The sequence below is a fragment of the Colossoma macropomum genome, unplaced genomic scaffold (genome assembly GCF_904425465.1).
Source record: "Colossoma macropomum unplaced genomic scaffold, Colossoma_macropomum, whole genome shotgun sequence".
In the NCBI taxonomy this organism is placed as follows: Eukaryota; Metazoa; Chordata; class Actinopteri; order Characiformes; family Serrasalmidae; genus Colossoma; species Colossoma macropomum.
The window spans coordinates 21489290-21504132 of record NW_023494790.1 but is presented as its reverse complement, the minus strand read 5'-3'; the positions used below and the strand labels follow the sequence as shown (position 1 = coordinate 21504132).

Sequence of the window (14843 nt, the reverse complement as noted above, 5' to 3'; positions counted from 1 at the left end):
GCCAGGCCACTGTGGGAAAATGATTTCCTATCACTTAGGAAAAAAGTTGTTACAATAGCGGGACCATTTTGAAAAAGTTGACCATTAAACTATTCAAAGAGCCATTTAAATGGTTCTTTAAGTTGTCATGGTTCTGTATATAACCATCACCTTTTTAAAGAACACTTGAAGAACCTCCTCTTTTAAGGGTGTGGAGGATTATAGGAAAATCTCCCTAAATTGTATGACAAATGGTTTTGTCTGTGTTATGTGGCTGACTGAGCAGGGGAGGGACAGAGGATCAGCGGTTCCAGATGTGTAAAGCTGATTAAATGAAGTGTCCAACAGATGCTGTGCAACTGTTCATAAAAAAAAGTGTCACTGTAGAAGGTTGTCTGATCAAGCTGAATTTTCAAAACAATAACTGAATCTGCAAATATAGTATAGTAAACAGTAACAGACTCTGCTGTTTTTGACAGCATCAGAGTATTTAGGGGCCAGTAGAGAAGCTTACCAATGTCTGAAAAATGTGAAATCTGATCAGTATTATCTATCTGTGTTCTGATAATATTACTGTAAACAAATCTACAAGAGCATCACCGATACACTGACAACACTTGTTGATTGACCCTTTGAATGTTTGATTATAAATAATACAGGGTGATTCAAAAAGATTCATCCGATTTCAAAGCGCCATATTTTACAACTGTGAGGCGCCTAGGAACCAATCACATACCAACTGCAAGAGGGGGTCATAGAGTTTCTGACTGTCAGAATGGCAGTGAACCTCCAACAGCTCAGAGCATTCGTTGTTGGTACCAACAGTTCAGAGAAAAAGGTCACCAGCATCACCAGATCTCACGCCGTGTGACCTTTTTCTTGTGGTGGTATGTTAAGGATTCTGTTTATGTGCCACCACTCCCAACAACACTGGATGATCTCTGAAATTGCATTGAAAGAGTCTTGAGTACAGTGACACCTGACGTGATCAATCGAGTATGGGATGAATTTGACTATGGTGTTGATGTTGTCCGTACAGCCAGAGAAGGTCATATTGAGCACTTGTAAAATTACACAATAAACTTTATGCTCACTTAAACCATTTACAATTTACTGCATTGTTTTGTAATGAAATCGGATGAATCTTTTTGAATCACCCTGTACTTTTTTCAAATGATTTTCTTCTGACATTTAGCTTTGTGTGCTCTTTTGTGCCATTTTTTCCTCTAGTACTCCAGCTCTTGTAACTGTTGCCTGCAGAAATGATCCAGTATTTCAAATGTGTCAGTGTGAATGCCTCAAATAATAGATGTGCTTTTTCCTTCAGCAGTCTGCATTAAACACTGTCCCAGAAATTGTACTCACTGATAGAGCTCCTTGTGCAGCATTGCTTTGTTAATGAATTTAGACTCTTGTTGTCTCAGCCATATTCAATAGTAATTCACTATACTTCACTTCACATACTAGGTCTGGAGTTTACAGTTTCTTTGTTGTGTACAGCACAAATCCAGGACTAATAGGATTGGATATATGCCTTATTTGTGAATTACAACTGTGGCTGTATGGGGGCTGAAAACACATGGTACATAATCCAGTTTAATCTTCGTGGGTGCTCCATGATATTTCCTGAATTGTAATTATTATTATTTTTAAATACAAATTTATGTCCACTCTTTTATCATCGAATCTTCTCAGTAGGCTAAACTGAGCTTATATAACAGTCGATTGGACCTTGTTTACACAAAGTCCAAAAGAATTTTACTGTGTGTTCACCTTTAAATAATGTGTAATTATTTTTAGAGAACCCCATAGACTTATTTTGTGTCTGTTTCACTTGCTTATTCACTCACTCACTCACTCAATAACTCACATTTAGTAGGCTGAAGATTCTCCTCAAGGGGGAGTTATTAGCACTCAGAACTCAAGTAGCTTTTGTGTGTTTCTATATCTATGTTTCCATCCACTTTATGTGCAAATTGCAAGCAATTAAATGAAAATGCATAAAAAATCTTGATTTTTGCTGCTGAGCAGCTAGTTTCCAGCAAACTTGCTTTTATTGATGAAAATCCTTTACGCAATGACATCATTTCCTGCAAAAATGTTTGTCACAAAAATGTTGGTTCATTGATAAAAATCTTTAATTTTAGGTATGTTGAAACTTGTGTACTTTCGGCCTCCCTGACATCTGCATGACCTACTAATAAGCACATTCTGCTTATTTTATTTTTGTAATTTATTTTTATTGTTATTTTTCCATCAGAACCTAACCCATTTATGGAGAAAGTCCTGCTTTTCAGTAAAAACAGCCAGTTAGCTTGCAGTTTATGCCACAAGCAGGAAAAGTCCCCATCAGTTGCAGAGATCTGCACTAGCACAGTAGCCAGAATAACCAGGAAAAAAAACATTTTTGTGCATTATTGAGCCAACTATTTATGATATTTTTGTCAGATTTTACCAGTGATTTCAAATAATTTTGAAATGGTAATTTGACCTTCAGTTTTGTTTTTTAGGTCCCTCACCATTCAAAGAGAGAGGATTCTGGTCTTGTATGGCTGGAAATAACTGCCCGGTGGCGTTGCCAAGACGCCTGCTGAGTGGACAGATTTTCCTATAAGGACAGCTTGCATTAACATCTTCACTCATGTACATAAGTTTGCAGTAACTAATCTGTCTGAATGTATGTTTGGCTGCTTTTTGAAGGCAGCCTTACATGTTCCATAATCCTGGATGTCAGCACTGATGCAATTAGGAGAAAATGCCTAATCATTCTAATCTTCGCCAAACAGCTACTGTGTTCATTTAATATTTTTTTGTCATTTCAGAATAAGCGGTAGCTCTTTATAAAATCTGTTTTTGTGTTCTGCTAAAAGTGTCTGCTAACGTAACCTTACTTCAGATAAGCTAAGCTAATGCTTAGGTAGCCTAGCCAATAAATTCAGTGAAACGTTGGTGCATTTTGAGCATCAACCTATAGCTTTTTATCAATGTTTAATTTGTAAAACATTGCAAAACATCGCATTTTAGTTTTAAAAGTTCACTATGCTAGCTAGCCTTCTAAAACGGCTTTTCTGGGTAAAATACGCTAACGGCTAATGCTAACACAGCTTAAAGCTAACAGCTAGCAGTGACCTGTTGGTATCTTAGCAACGTCGTTGCGTGGTTGACGTTACCTTCAACACAAAACTGCCTTCTAAGTACTGACTTACATGAGATAGCCTAGTAAGGACAACGAGTCATGGAGACAGCTGTCTTCAGTTTCGGACACGACCCATGTAAGCCCCACAACAAACCTTAGGTAAGTTAAGTATGCGCATACGGCGTAAAATGCTGCTGCTTTCGCGTTATGATAACAACTGTTTGCCAATGTAAGTAACATTCTCTTAAACATTTACTTTCTTGCCTGTGATTTTTGTCTGTGGTCATCTCCATAGCCTGGAAGTCGAGGTAGGCTGTGGAGATGACCACAGACAAAACTGCGCCTGGGTTGTGACGTGAATAAGAGTTTGGCGTCAGTAGCGACACTGTGATCTTATTTCAGCAACACTGGATTGTTTCTATTTCAGATAGGAAAGAAGGGAAACCATATGCGTTTTATTAAACACACATACCCAACATCATGAAGAAAAGAGTGGTCCATGTGTGAGGGCAGAAGTATATTTATTTCTAAAATATTCTATGGGTTCGCATTAGACTGTAGTTCAACTTTAAGGCACAGCCAAATCTCAAGTGTTTTAAAGCATACATACGCAGCATCATGTACACTCCGCTGGTTAGCACATCAAAGTCACACCAAACAGAGAGGTGACCACTGAAATGTCTCTTGGCTGATCCAGTAACTCAACTAGAAATACATAATAGGTGTTCAGGAATGGAATATCCTTTCAGTGCTGAGTTGCATTGTACAAACATGTTTTGAAGACTTTTACAACTGATACAACTGACATGTTTCACCCAGAACAAAAATGAATAATGTTTAACAGTGAAGATGATGGTTATGCAGCTGCCACGTCTGCTCTCCCAAAATGTAAAGTGGACAGAATTATTGCACAAAACTAAAAAAAGTAATAAATAAAATACTATAAAACAAAACTCTAACAATCTATTACATCCAAACAATAACATCAATAAAAAATATTGGTACCAGTACCAAAGATGACTATTTTGATAGCTCTGTTGCTATTGCCACCCAAAAATAATTTAGTTCAAGCTCATCTGTGCTGTAGAGGTATAGACCAGTGTTTCCTAATCCTGGCCCTCAGAACCCTGGTTTGGTATTTCTTCTGTAATAACACACTTGATTTTGCTCACAAATTAACTCCCAATTACCTAATGTATTTAATCAAGTGTGTTAGAAGAAGAGAAAGCACAAAAATGTAGGCCTATGGTGGATGGATACTCCAGGACCTGCACTTGGAAACACTGGTGTAGACATTCATCTGTATGAATAGGACCCTGTGTTTAAAACCGTTCTTCAAAGCTGTGTTTCATTCAAGCGTGATGTATGTTATACAGTTTTGAGTTAGTTGAGACACAGGTCCAACATCTAATTTTAAAACCTAATAACAATGTACATATAATATGTTCTCATGCTCACTCAAGGACAGTTTAGCCACAAACAGTTCTTTACAGTATGCCTAATACACACAATAAACAGCAGCCAACACTGTATGCCAAAGACAAACATGTAAAACATGTAATATCAACGCTGATGGCCCATGAATGATTACTGGTCATAGATTTGGTGACAAATCTACAATGAAGTCCTAGACTTTAATCCATTTTAATCTCTCCTCTGCACACTTAGTAATCTGTGTAGTCCCTTTAAATAGCACCTCATCCCCTCTTAGATACTGAGTACTTGAATGTTGGGTTGTTGGACTTGGCCCACTGGATTTTCAATGAAGAATCACCACTAAAAGAGTTTAAAGAAAGCTTAAACTACTAAGAGTTTACATTCTCTTTTTGGCTTGTTTACATATGATTGTATATACACTTCACCCATAATCTTTTATTTCTGTGTTTTTTTTGTTAGAGATACTGTCATTCTTGTATTTAGTTGAGTGGATAGGATTCTGTCTTGTTACCATACAAGGCAATGAGAAGCAAAGTGTACTCTAAATATATTTGTCTATTGTGAGTTTGTATCAATGAAATTCAAAAATTACTGCATATTTCAATGCATGTGACACGCAGTACTGTAAAGCTCACAACATCAAAACACCAGTCACACACACAAAACTGCAATATCTTGATTTAATCAGGTTCTTTCTTCAGTCCTTCTGAAAACGTTTATGGTTCCTCATGGTGATGTCATCACAGAGAAGATTCAGGTTCAACAAGACATCCATTCACTTTGGTCGCTTCTTTTGTACCTTTCTCAGGGTCAGAGTCCATCTCATCCTTACTGCACTCTGGTTCCTTTGTGGACCGATTCTGTGGTTCTACCTCTGGCTTTTCACTTGTTTCTTGGTTGCTTTGTTCACCTTCCTGCTCCTTCTTGGGCTCTGCCCCTCTTCTGTCACCTCCATCCTCATGATCATCCTGAGGAACTTTGTTCAGCTGCTCCATCTCAGTCTCTGTTACAGCCATCTCCATCTTGGCAGAAGGATCAGACTGCTGGGGCTTCTTTTTGATGAAGAGCAGATTGCAGACGCAAAGTACTACAGCTGAGAGGACCACCTCACAGCCTGCCAGGAGAAAGACGTACATGTAGACCTTGGTGGCATCCAGGAGACGTCCTGCAATCCAGACATACAAAAAAAAGGTTTAACAAAACAAATTACAAGCTTTTATGGTTTTGTGTACAGTATATCATAAGAAGATGGGAGGGGTAATAACGTGAACTAACCTGCACCGGGTGGTCCCACTAGTACAGCAACGGCCTCTACTAGCAGTACAAGTCCAATGGCACTCGAGAACTTCTCTGTTCCCACGATAGCCATTAGTACTTCAAATTGCAAGGCCCCCACCATGCCATAGGAGATACCAAAGAAGATGCAGAAGACTACTAGTGCTGAATAGTCCTTTGACATTGAGCCTATAATATCAGTGGTGCCATTGAAGATCATAGCGAAACTGAAGAAGTAGACACAGCGTGGGCGTACCCACTTCAGTCCAGCAATGATACCACATGTGGGCCTAGCAAAAATATCGATGAAGCCGAGGATGGTGAGCAGAAGGGCAGACTTGGTGTCCTCATTGCCCAACTCTTTGGCATAGCTTACCACAAACACTGGTGGCACAAACAGACCCAGCACCATAATAGCTGCTGCCACTGTGTAAATAACAAACCCCCGGTCTTTAAAGACACTGAAGTCCAGCAACTTGTGCTTTGGTTTGGGCTTCTCTTCTACTGCCTGGTCCTCCTCACTCTTCTTAGGAGCTGTCAAGGGTCTCATGAGGGCTCCACATGCGCAACAGTTAAGCAGCAGGCCCCCTAGGATGAGGAAGCCACCACGCCAGCCATACATGTACTGAAGAGCTTGGCCCAATGGAGACAAACAGCAAAGTGCTACAGGACTTCCAGCTGCCGCGAGCCCATTGGCTAAGGGCCTTTTCTCATTGAAATATCTGTTCAGCATGATAAGTGAAGGCTGGAAGTTTAGGGCAAGACCGAGACCTGCAATACATCACATATTATATTAGAACAAATGAAAATTAATTATGTTGACTTGACAAAGCAAACGTTTCTTCATTTTATTATTAACAAATTATTATTATTATTATTATTATTATTATTATTATTAGCCAACTGAAAGATCTGTTATGTCAGAGAAATTCGTTTTAGGTGCCACCCATCATGAGACAAATTGCACAAGGATTGTACAATTATTTGGCTCACTACTATGAGAAAGGAAAAAACATAACATTTAGTAGATGCAACTCACCTGTGATCACTCCAGTGCTGAGATAGATGTGAATAATGTTGGTGGCAAAGGATGCCAAGATCATGCCAAGAGAAGCAAAGAGGCCACCCACCATCATTACAGGACGACACCCAAAGCGATTTACCAAAACACTACACAAGGGCCCTGTAAGAATCAATTCAAGCCACTATAAATATGTGTATACATGTCACAAACAAACATGTAACACTACATTTGCATGGAAAAAGGACATTCATTAAGGTATCAAATGAAGGCTAGATGGTCAAACATACGTCTGGGCTGTATTACTGACATTTGTTAAACCAAATTCACTCATCCTTGCTGAATTGTATCATGCCCCTACCTGAGCCATAGAGCATGGCCAGCAGAATAGAGGAGATCCAGGCAGTGTCACTGTAGCCCACATCAAACTCTTTGATCAGCTCCTTAAAAAAGACGCTCACGGCTTTGGGGAAAGCATAGGAGAATCCAGTGATGACGAAGCAGCCAAAGAGAACAGCCCAGCCCCATCCTCCGTCTGGGGCCTTCACCCCACTGCCTCCATCGTCCAGTGCCACTCCTCCCATGATGCTCTGTTCCGGTCACTCAAAAGTACTGAAAAAAGAGACGAAGCACATATATTGGCAAAAACATACAGGACGAGGAGGAAATTCTTTATTCAGTTTTCCACTTCAGCTGTTATTTCTGCTTCCAAGTTCACAGGAAACAAACTCTTTGTCCGGACAGGAAAACTGTGTCTATTTATGTTGGACTGTATGAGCAAACATTTCCAGTAGTTTAGTGAGCAAATGTAAGAATGTAAGGGAAAAAAATGTCATGGGAGTATTTTTAAAAAATATTTTAAATAGTAATGGAGTTCACGTCACTAAAAACAGAATTACTTGAATCATTCTTCTGACATATTTATGTGTGGAACCTCCCACTGGCGCTAGTTCCCAACAGCCATCGACTCTCCTGTCAGGACCAAAGGCTATCCCCGTCAACCCCAGGCCTCCAACATAGTATTATGAATAAAAAGAAATCTTTTAATACTGGCTAAACACTTTGACTAATAACTGTTTTAAGTCTAAGTTCTCAAAAGATGTCAAAAAGGAAAGAGTCTTCAGATGCTGAGTTTGTGGAAGAGGGAAAAAGGCTTCTTCTTTATTTCAGCATCAGGTGGCACAGGGTCTCAAGAGACCCAACTGCGCAAATACAGTGTTCCAAACAACAGTTTATATATCATTTCTCTGGGGTAATTTGATATCCCACTGCCTTACTTCTCAAATTTTGATATTAGCTCATTCTCTAATAGGTGAATCTCTTTGTCCATCAATTTGGGCATCGCTTGTTGAGCTCACTCCTAAAACTGGTTTCAGCTGGTTTTTACCAGTCTGCTTTACCTTTCAAGGTCAACTTGCCCCTCTCTTCACTGGGTCAGTAAGTACACACAGGCCTTTCTGTGAACCCAGGGGCTTTCCAGTGTCCAGAATCTCCTATGCAGACAGACTAAGGCCTACACTTTGTGAGAGAGTTAATATTCTCTGTTAGCCAATACTACCTATTTGATTATTGATTACAATATCTCATCTATTTGATTACTGATTAAGAGAATATTTATTCAAAATCTCTGTCACTCCCCAGATGTAGCACAGCAGGCTTAACATCCACCACATCTTTTTGAACAACTGTCCACACATCACTGCCATGTAGCAAAATGCTTTCAGAAGAGAAAAGCACCACATCCTACATTTTTCTTGTACATAATTTTTCCCTGAGGTCCACTTGTCATGGTTGTATGCACAAAAAAAAAGTTAAAATTCATTTTTACTTAATCATTTTTTAATCTCTCTATATCCCTAGAATTACAACAGCCTGTTTTTGTGATATATGTAAATGACTGATATATGTAAATTAAGTCTCTTATGACTGGCTGCCTTGTACTGTGCCTCATTCAAAGAGTTGTCCTGGCCGAAATTGGCAATAGCAACAGTCTTTTAAACTTCAGTGTGAATGGGCATGACTAAAATTCTGTAGGCTGAATAGGTGAATATATGTAAATATACTGGTTTTCATGACAATATAAAAAATATATACAATGTAAAAAAGTGATTTTTTAAGTTTAGTTAAGATAAACAGACTGAGGAGTGAATTGTACATTTTAAAACAATTACACTCTATATCAAACTCATTAGAAAACTTATGCCACAGCTCCACACAGACACCAGAGTGGTTCACACATTGCCTAAGGGTAAGGGTGGGGGGGATGAGGGTTTGTGCTGTCTGTCCCTTTACTGGATGTGCCCTCAAGAGGTGAAGTGCCCACATGCATTCACAAACACAAATCAATACATCATTAGCAAACCACTAGCAGTGTTTCTCTGCATGGTTTTCCTCTTGTGTACTTTCTATTTACTCTGTTTACAGATATAAATACTCTTTAGGTGTTATGCTAGGATGTTATATGTTAGGATGCATATCTTTTCTTTGTCTTGCTTTTTTCTTTATCCACATCCCTCCACAGTCATATTACTGCCTCATGTTATATATATTATATATGTTTAGCTCTGCATTTGGCCACTGGGGGGTACACCACAAGCCATCATAGGAGACATCTATGCTAACCCATGTCATTTTACAGTTGAGTATACTGGTGTTAAAACAGTTCTGGTGGTTAGGTTTGTTTTTGTACTAAGCTGTTGGTCTTGCCTTTGCCCATCTGTGCAATCCTGGGAATGCAAAGGCATATAATTTATTTCACAACTGTGAATCTTGTAGTGTCATCACTGTTCAGAGCCAAGTGCTAGAGCAAGCTTTTCCAACATATGGATGTAGAAGAAAATGCCACATCATTTCTCCTTTAGTTATATTTTATCACTGATCATCATTTTTATTATTATTTTAGCTTCAGATTAGCTTATTTTAACATAAGTGGCACATGTCCATCTCATCTTATCCCTTTAAGTCAGGTTCAAATACTTTAACCTATAAATAAGTTTCTTCCGAAGGCACAAGAACATACAGTGCTAGTATTTGAGGCAGTGGAGAGTATATGGTTTTGGAGTTGTACTGCTTAATCACAATTTTGCAATAGATACCCATCTAATCCTCACTACTGGCACATTTAACACACTCCCCCAGAACATGCTGTCTTCTTGCTCTTTATAAATGAATGACAAGTGATGTCCACAGAACTACAATCAACAACATCCAACAACATGCAACATTCAGTATATTTTGTTGATGATAATTGATATATATATTTGTGATATAAAGGGGACCCTTTCCATTTAACTGTTATCTATTTTGTGTGTTATACACCAATCTTCAGTGACCCTTTCCACTTCTCCACTTAGCCTACCATTATACAACAGGATGCAGTGCTCAAATATTATACTATGCACTTATCAAAATGATAATTTTATAATTTTATAAGCCATACATTTCTGATGCATATGATTCCAGTCATTTGGGTTCAAAAGATCTAGTTACTACCTAAACCTAAAGGAAAACAAGTGGATAAATATGTAACAGATCTGACTGTATGTCTAAACAAAGTCTTAAAGTAAGCAACTATGCCCTGAGATGGCATAAAAGTATTAGCTCACTGTGTCCTCTCTGTGACAAACATCCTGTGATAAGAACAATATTTGTGAAACTTCCTTTTAACTGATTGAAGCAAACATGACAAACCTGTATCACCACTGTGTGATCTTCAACTCAAGCAAGACCAAAAGAGCACAACTAAACTACACAGTATAATTCAAGGAGGTGTAAGAGGCACTGTACATTGTACATTTCACAAGAATTACATTTTCTATTGTAGATCACTGAAGCAACATTACAAGTCTAAGAGGATTCCCTAAGACCAACACATATGAGTGACAGTAATTCAGAGCGTTAGCATGCATTAGATGACCTACCCAGCTGCTCCTAGGTGTCTCTCCACACGTGAATGTAACTCTGACCATGGCTACTACTCTTGTTGAGGCTTTTGTGGGCGGGTGTTTGGAGGTGTACCCTGCTGGATAAACCCTGCTTAACCCCACCCTGCATGGTGCCAAGGGCTTCACTCACCCTAAATTAAGACCATGACATTTTCTATGTAAAGATAAATTCCACTAAGATCATTAATGCCAAAATTAGAAATTACATGTGGTGCGCATATCAATTCTACATTCTCTATTGTGGCAGGGCGGGAGTGCAAGAAAGATAATATCCCATGCCTTATTCATGTGGTGGAGGGAGGTACTTCACACCAGTTCAAAGCAGCACCACATCTCTGCTCACATCATGCTCACATGGTTAGAGTGGAAAAAGCGTGGGTCAGGGTGAGAGGGGTTGTTGGTCCCAACTGAAATTATCACTGATATTCTCACATTAACTGAACATAATGAACAGTCATGTTTAGACTTATTTAACCCCTTGAACTCAAAAAGCACATAAGTGGGCAGTGCATGATTCTCATAACTACATAACTGGGGAATATAATAATAACAATTTTTACAGCAATGAAATGTCACAGTACATCACAGTATGTTTTTCTGAACATATCATAGATATCGATACTTATAGAACAATGACCAACTGCAGGTTTCATTACAAAGGCAGCATAATTAGACCTGTTTAACTGGATTTAGTGCAGCTCAATATGCAAAACACTGAATACAAATAATTGTATTCACAGTTTTCGATAGTATTTTTAAAGTACTATCACCGGTACACCCCTGGTTCTTTTTTGTATGTTCAAACTTAACAAACTCCGGAAAAACTAAATTCCATGATACCTCATGTATTGAGAAAATGTCTGTAATATGATGTATTTTTGTCATATCGCCCACACCAACTGCTAGCATATTAGTTTCATACTAGTTACGAAATCATCCTTAGGTGTTATTTAAAATTACGTCTTATATTTAATAACGGAATAATGTACCTATAGTTGAAGGGATTCATTGTAATCTTATATGGCAAGTCAGTACTCTGTACCCATCAAATAAACTCTTCATGTAAGCTGAAAGGACAGTTCTGTATCTTACAATACTTCACAGGTCATTACACTGACCCACATTCTCAAGGATGGGCCACTGGAAGTGTGACACCTTATTTCCATAGTCAATTGTGCAGGAGATTGCTCTCATTTCAGTTTACAAGAAGAGACCTTTTGTACTCCACCAGGTGAAATAGGGTGCCTGCTGAAGACCGTCTCAGCTGCCATTGTCTGTCCTTTTTTAGCCCATCCTCACAACTGTCAACAGCAATTACTGTCTTGTCACAGCTGCCGTCTCTTAGCTTGGTTTGCACGTGAGATTCTTTTAAACATTTATTTTACACCCTCATTTTACAAGGATGGTAAGGTTATCGTGTATAGCATGGCTATGTTTGAAGCCAGCAGCTCATCTGAACAACCAATTTCATCGGTTTCCATGCAGTTGTTTGTTTCAATTTTTGGACAAAGTCATGACAAGTAAAGACATTAATTAGTCATTCAAATCATTATTTTGATCATTTGGAACGCCTACAATACAAATACATGTACATTTTATTTACTATCCAAAACCACCAGTGATCCTATACATCTTGTGAGTTCTACGTAATGATGATAATGGTAAAATAATGCTAAATTTAAAAAAAATGCTTTGTTCAGGCCCTGCCATGGACAGGCGACCTGTCCAGGGTGTATCCTGCCTTCCACCCAATGATAGCTGGGATAGTCTCCAGCTCCCCCCGCGACCCAGAACGACGAGCGGTTTGGAAGATGTGTGTGTGTGTTTTGTTCAGTACTATTTTGCCTTGCAACGCACTACATGTACCCCTCCACCATAAAGACATTTTTAAAGCTTATCTCAAAACAGTGTCCCAGACATCAGGCAAAATATTTATTACCATTTTTTGTAATACTTTCTATGAGGGATCTTTATGCTTCAGACGTCTGGTTCCACGTCCACTATAAACAAGTCTGACTCTGTAAACTTCTCTAGAACGGAGCATCGCACAGCAAACCACTCTAAATGACCTTGTTTACCTCTTAACCATTTAATTATGCAGTAATGTAAAAAAAAAACATCGGTGGAATTCCTCTTTAAGCCGTAGCAGTGTGGCGATAACCTTTTGAGGAGACATCTTTATGATTACTCTGACCCATAAATCACCCACCTCTGACACCATGAATGATGCTGAACTACGTTTCAGACAGCAGACGTGATGGCGGTTCGCGACAGAAGCTGCTAACGGACGCTTATTCTCCCTATCGCTTCTAACTATGGCAGTAGTAAGGAAGCACTGCGGCGGCCATGAGCTCTGATCCCCCACATAGAGGACAGAGATGATGTGATGTGATGCTTCGTGTCCAAATGCTCCAGAGAAAACAAAATCTCTCTCTGTTCCTAATAATTAGCACGTGTTTTCTACCTTGTGTCAATGTTTATCTACGTATTTTGGTATTTCGTTTATATTCGCCTCTCTGTCTTCCGTGCTGAAACTCAGGCTACGTGCTGATGCGTACGTGACTGCGCTGGGCTGCTTATCCTACAGGCTAGCATTAACACTAAGTTCGCACTGTGGAGACGCTTCCTGCTTTATTAGGCACCATTTACACATTTCGAACAGTTTTCTTTACTGTCTACTTTTATTACGCCCTCAGGCTATTATTCTCTCTCAGAGGTGTGACTTATTTAGCATTACACTGGATAGCGCTGCTTTACTGCTACGTGACTGCACGTGTTAAGTGCCGTCATTATACTCTGTGTCGGTATGTTGGAAATATATCACTAAATACGAGTGTGAAACTATGTTCACCGCTGACTATATTTTTGATGGGGCACACTTAATGGACTACAACCGACTGTGGCGGATAAATGGACACGGTTTTAATACATTTCTTTAGTGTTGACTATTAGTACATCACAGTCTAAGCACCACCTGTTACTGCTTTTTAGGAATAAAAGACGCTGCCGAACATTCAACGTGTCAAACATGTACATCGCTTCATCAGGTAAAGGCAGAATTATATGTGCCAAACTGAATAATACATCTAAAGGTAAATGCAAGCATATTGGTAGTTACATACCTTAATGATGATCGCTGTGTTAAAGGCTTCCTCCTGTGATGCTGTTCGAGTGCCAGAAGCATCACTCTTTCTCTGTGCGTCCCCCCCTAGACTGGTACCTCAGTGGGAGAGCCCCTCTCAGTCACCTGAGGATGTAGTGTGGCGGACGTGCAGTATGTGGTGATGCTCTGCCCCAACGGTGCGTGCGTACGTACTCTCTGTCTTCCTCTCTCTCTCTCGCTCTCTCTGTCTTCCTCTCTCCCCCTCGCTCCCTTTCTCCCCTCCCCATCCCTCTGTCTGTCCCCCCCCACTCTCCGTCTCTCCCTCCCTCTCCCTCTCCCTCCCTCTCCCTCTCCCTCCCTCTCTCTCTCTCTCTCTCTCTCTCTCTCTCTCTCTCTCTCTCTCGCTCCACCATTGTTCTATACAGAGATTTAAGAGGATTTAGAGAACCTTACCCCGATTGAGGTGGTCTTTTCTATACTTAGTATTGACACACATGCATTAAGCACATGTTATCACTCCCTTGCATGATTATTTGCACCTACACATAAAGGTGTGTAGTAATGCTTTATCAAACTATATGATTTCTATAGTGCTTTATTATATGTCTACAATAATTTAGGTTTTGTGTCCAATAATACTCATGTGCTACTCTTTTGTAGTAATTTATAATATATAGCCTTATAGTAACTATCCACCTATTACCTAGAACCTATTAACTTTGCATTTGCTAATTATTTTATTTCTGTTGTGACTAATAATGAAGCAGTTCTTTACTTTAGAATAGTCTTTTGTTGAGGATAATGTGAAAAGGCATCATCTGAGTTTACAGTGAATCTTTAACTGTGATGTGTTGTCTAATCTATTAATGGCACAGTTTTAGCAAAGAATCATTTGTTTTGTTGAGTGTAATGTGTTAGCACTTTCCAGTCATTGTCATTGTATTTACT

At 39.2% G+C, this 14843-nt stretch overlaps 1 protein-coding gene across 2 annotated transcripts; it reads right to left on the bottom strand.

The window, feature by feature from the left end:
• Positions 1-3555: 3555 nt before the first annotated feature.
• On the bottom strand, positions 3556-14152 carry slc16a3 (solute carrier family 16 member 3). 2 transcript variants are annotated; one of them, XM_036572515.1, is made up of 5 exons: positions 13915-14152; positions 7210-7460; positions 6867-7010; positions 5828-6598; positions 3556-5717 (listed from the first exon to the last, which is right to left on the bottom strand). In XM_036572515.1, the coding sequence occupies exons 2-5, from the start codon at positions 7430-7432 to the stop codon at positions 5293-5295; spliced, it is 1563 nt and encodes a 520-aa protein (XP_036428408.1). In that variant the 5' UTR covers positions 7433-7460; positions 13915-14152; the 3' UTR covers positions 3556-5292. The 2 variants fall into 2 exon arrangements, with proteins under 2 accessions (XP_036428408.1, XP_036428409.1); XM_036572516.1 differs by lacking the exon at positions 13915-14152 and adding an exon at positions 10769-11108 and having other exon boundaries at positions 5293-5717.
• Between the last annotated feature and the right edge of the window lie 691 nt (positions 14153-14843).

Coding starts and splice junctions, on each gene's coding strand:
- slc16a3 (XM_036572515.1), bottom strand. CDS start 7,432: ATGGGAGGAGTGGCACTGGACGATGGAGGCAGTGGGGTGAAGGCCCCA. Junction 6,599..6,866: donor CAGCACTGGAGTGATCACAG/GTGAGTTGCATC, acceptor GATGTATTGCAG/GTCTCGGTCTTGCCCTAAAC. Junction 5,718..5,827: donor AGTGGGACCACCCGGTGCAG/GTTAGTTCACGT, acceptor TCTGGATTGCAG/GACGTCTCCTGGATGCCACC.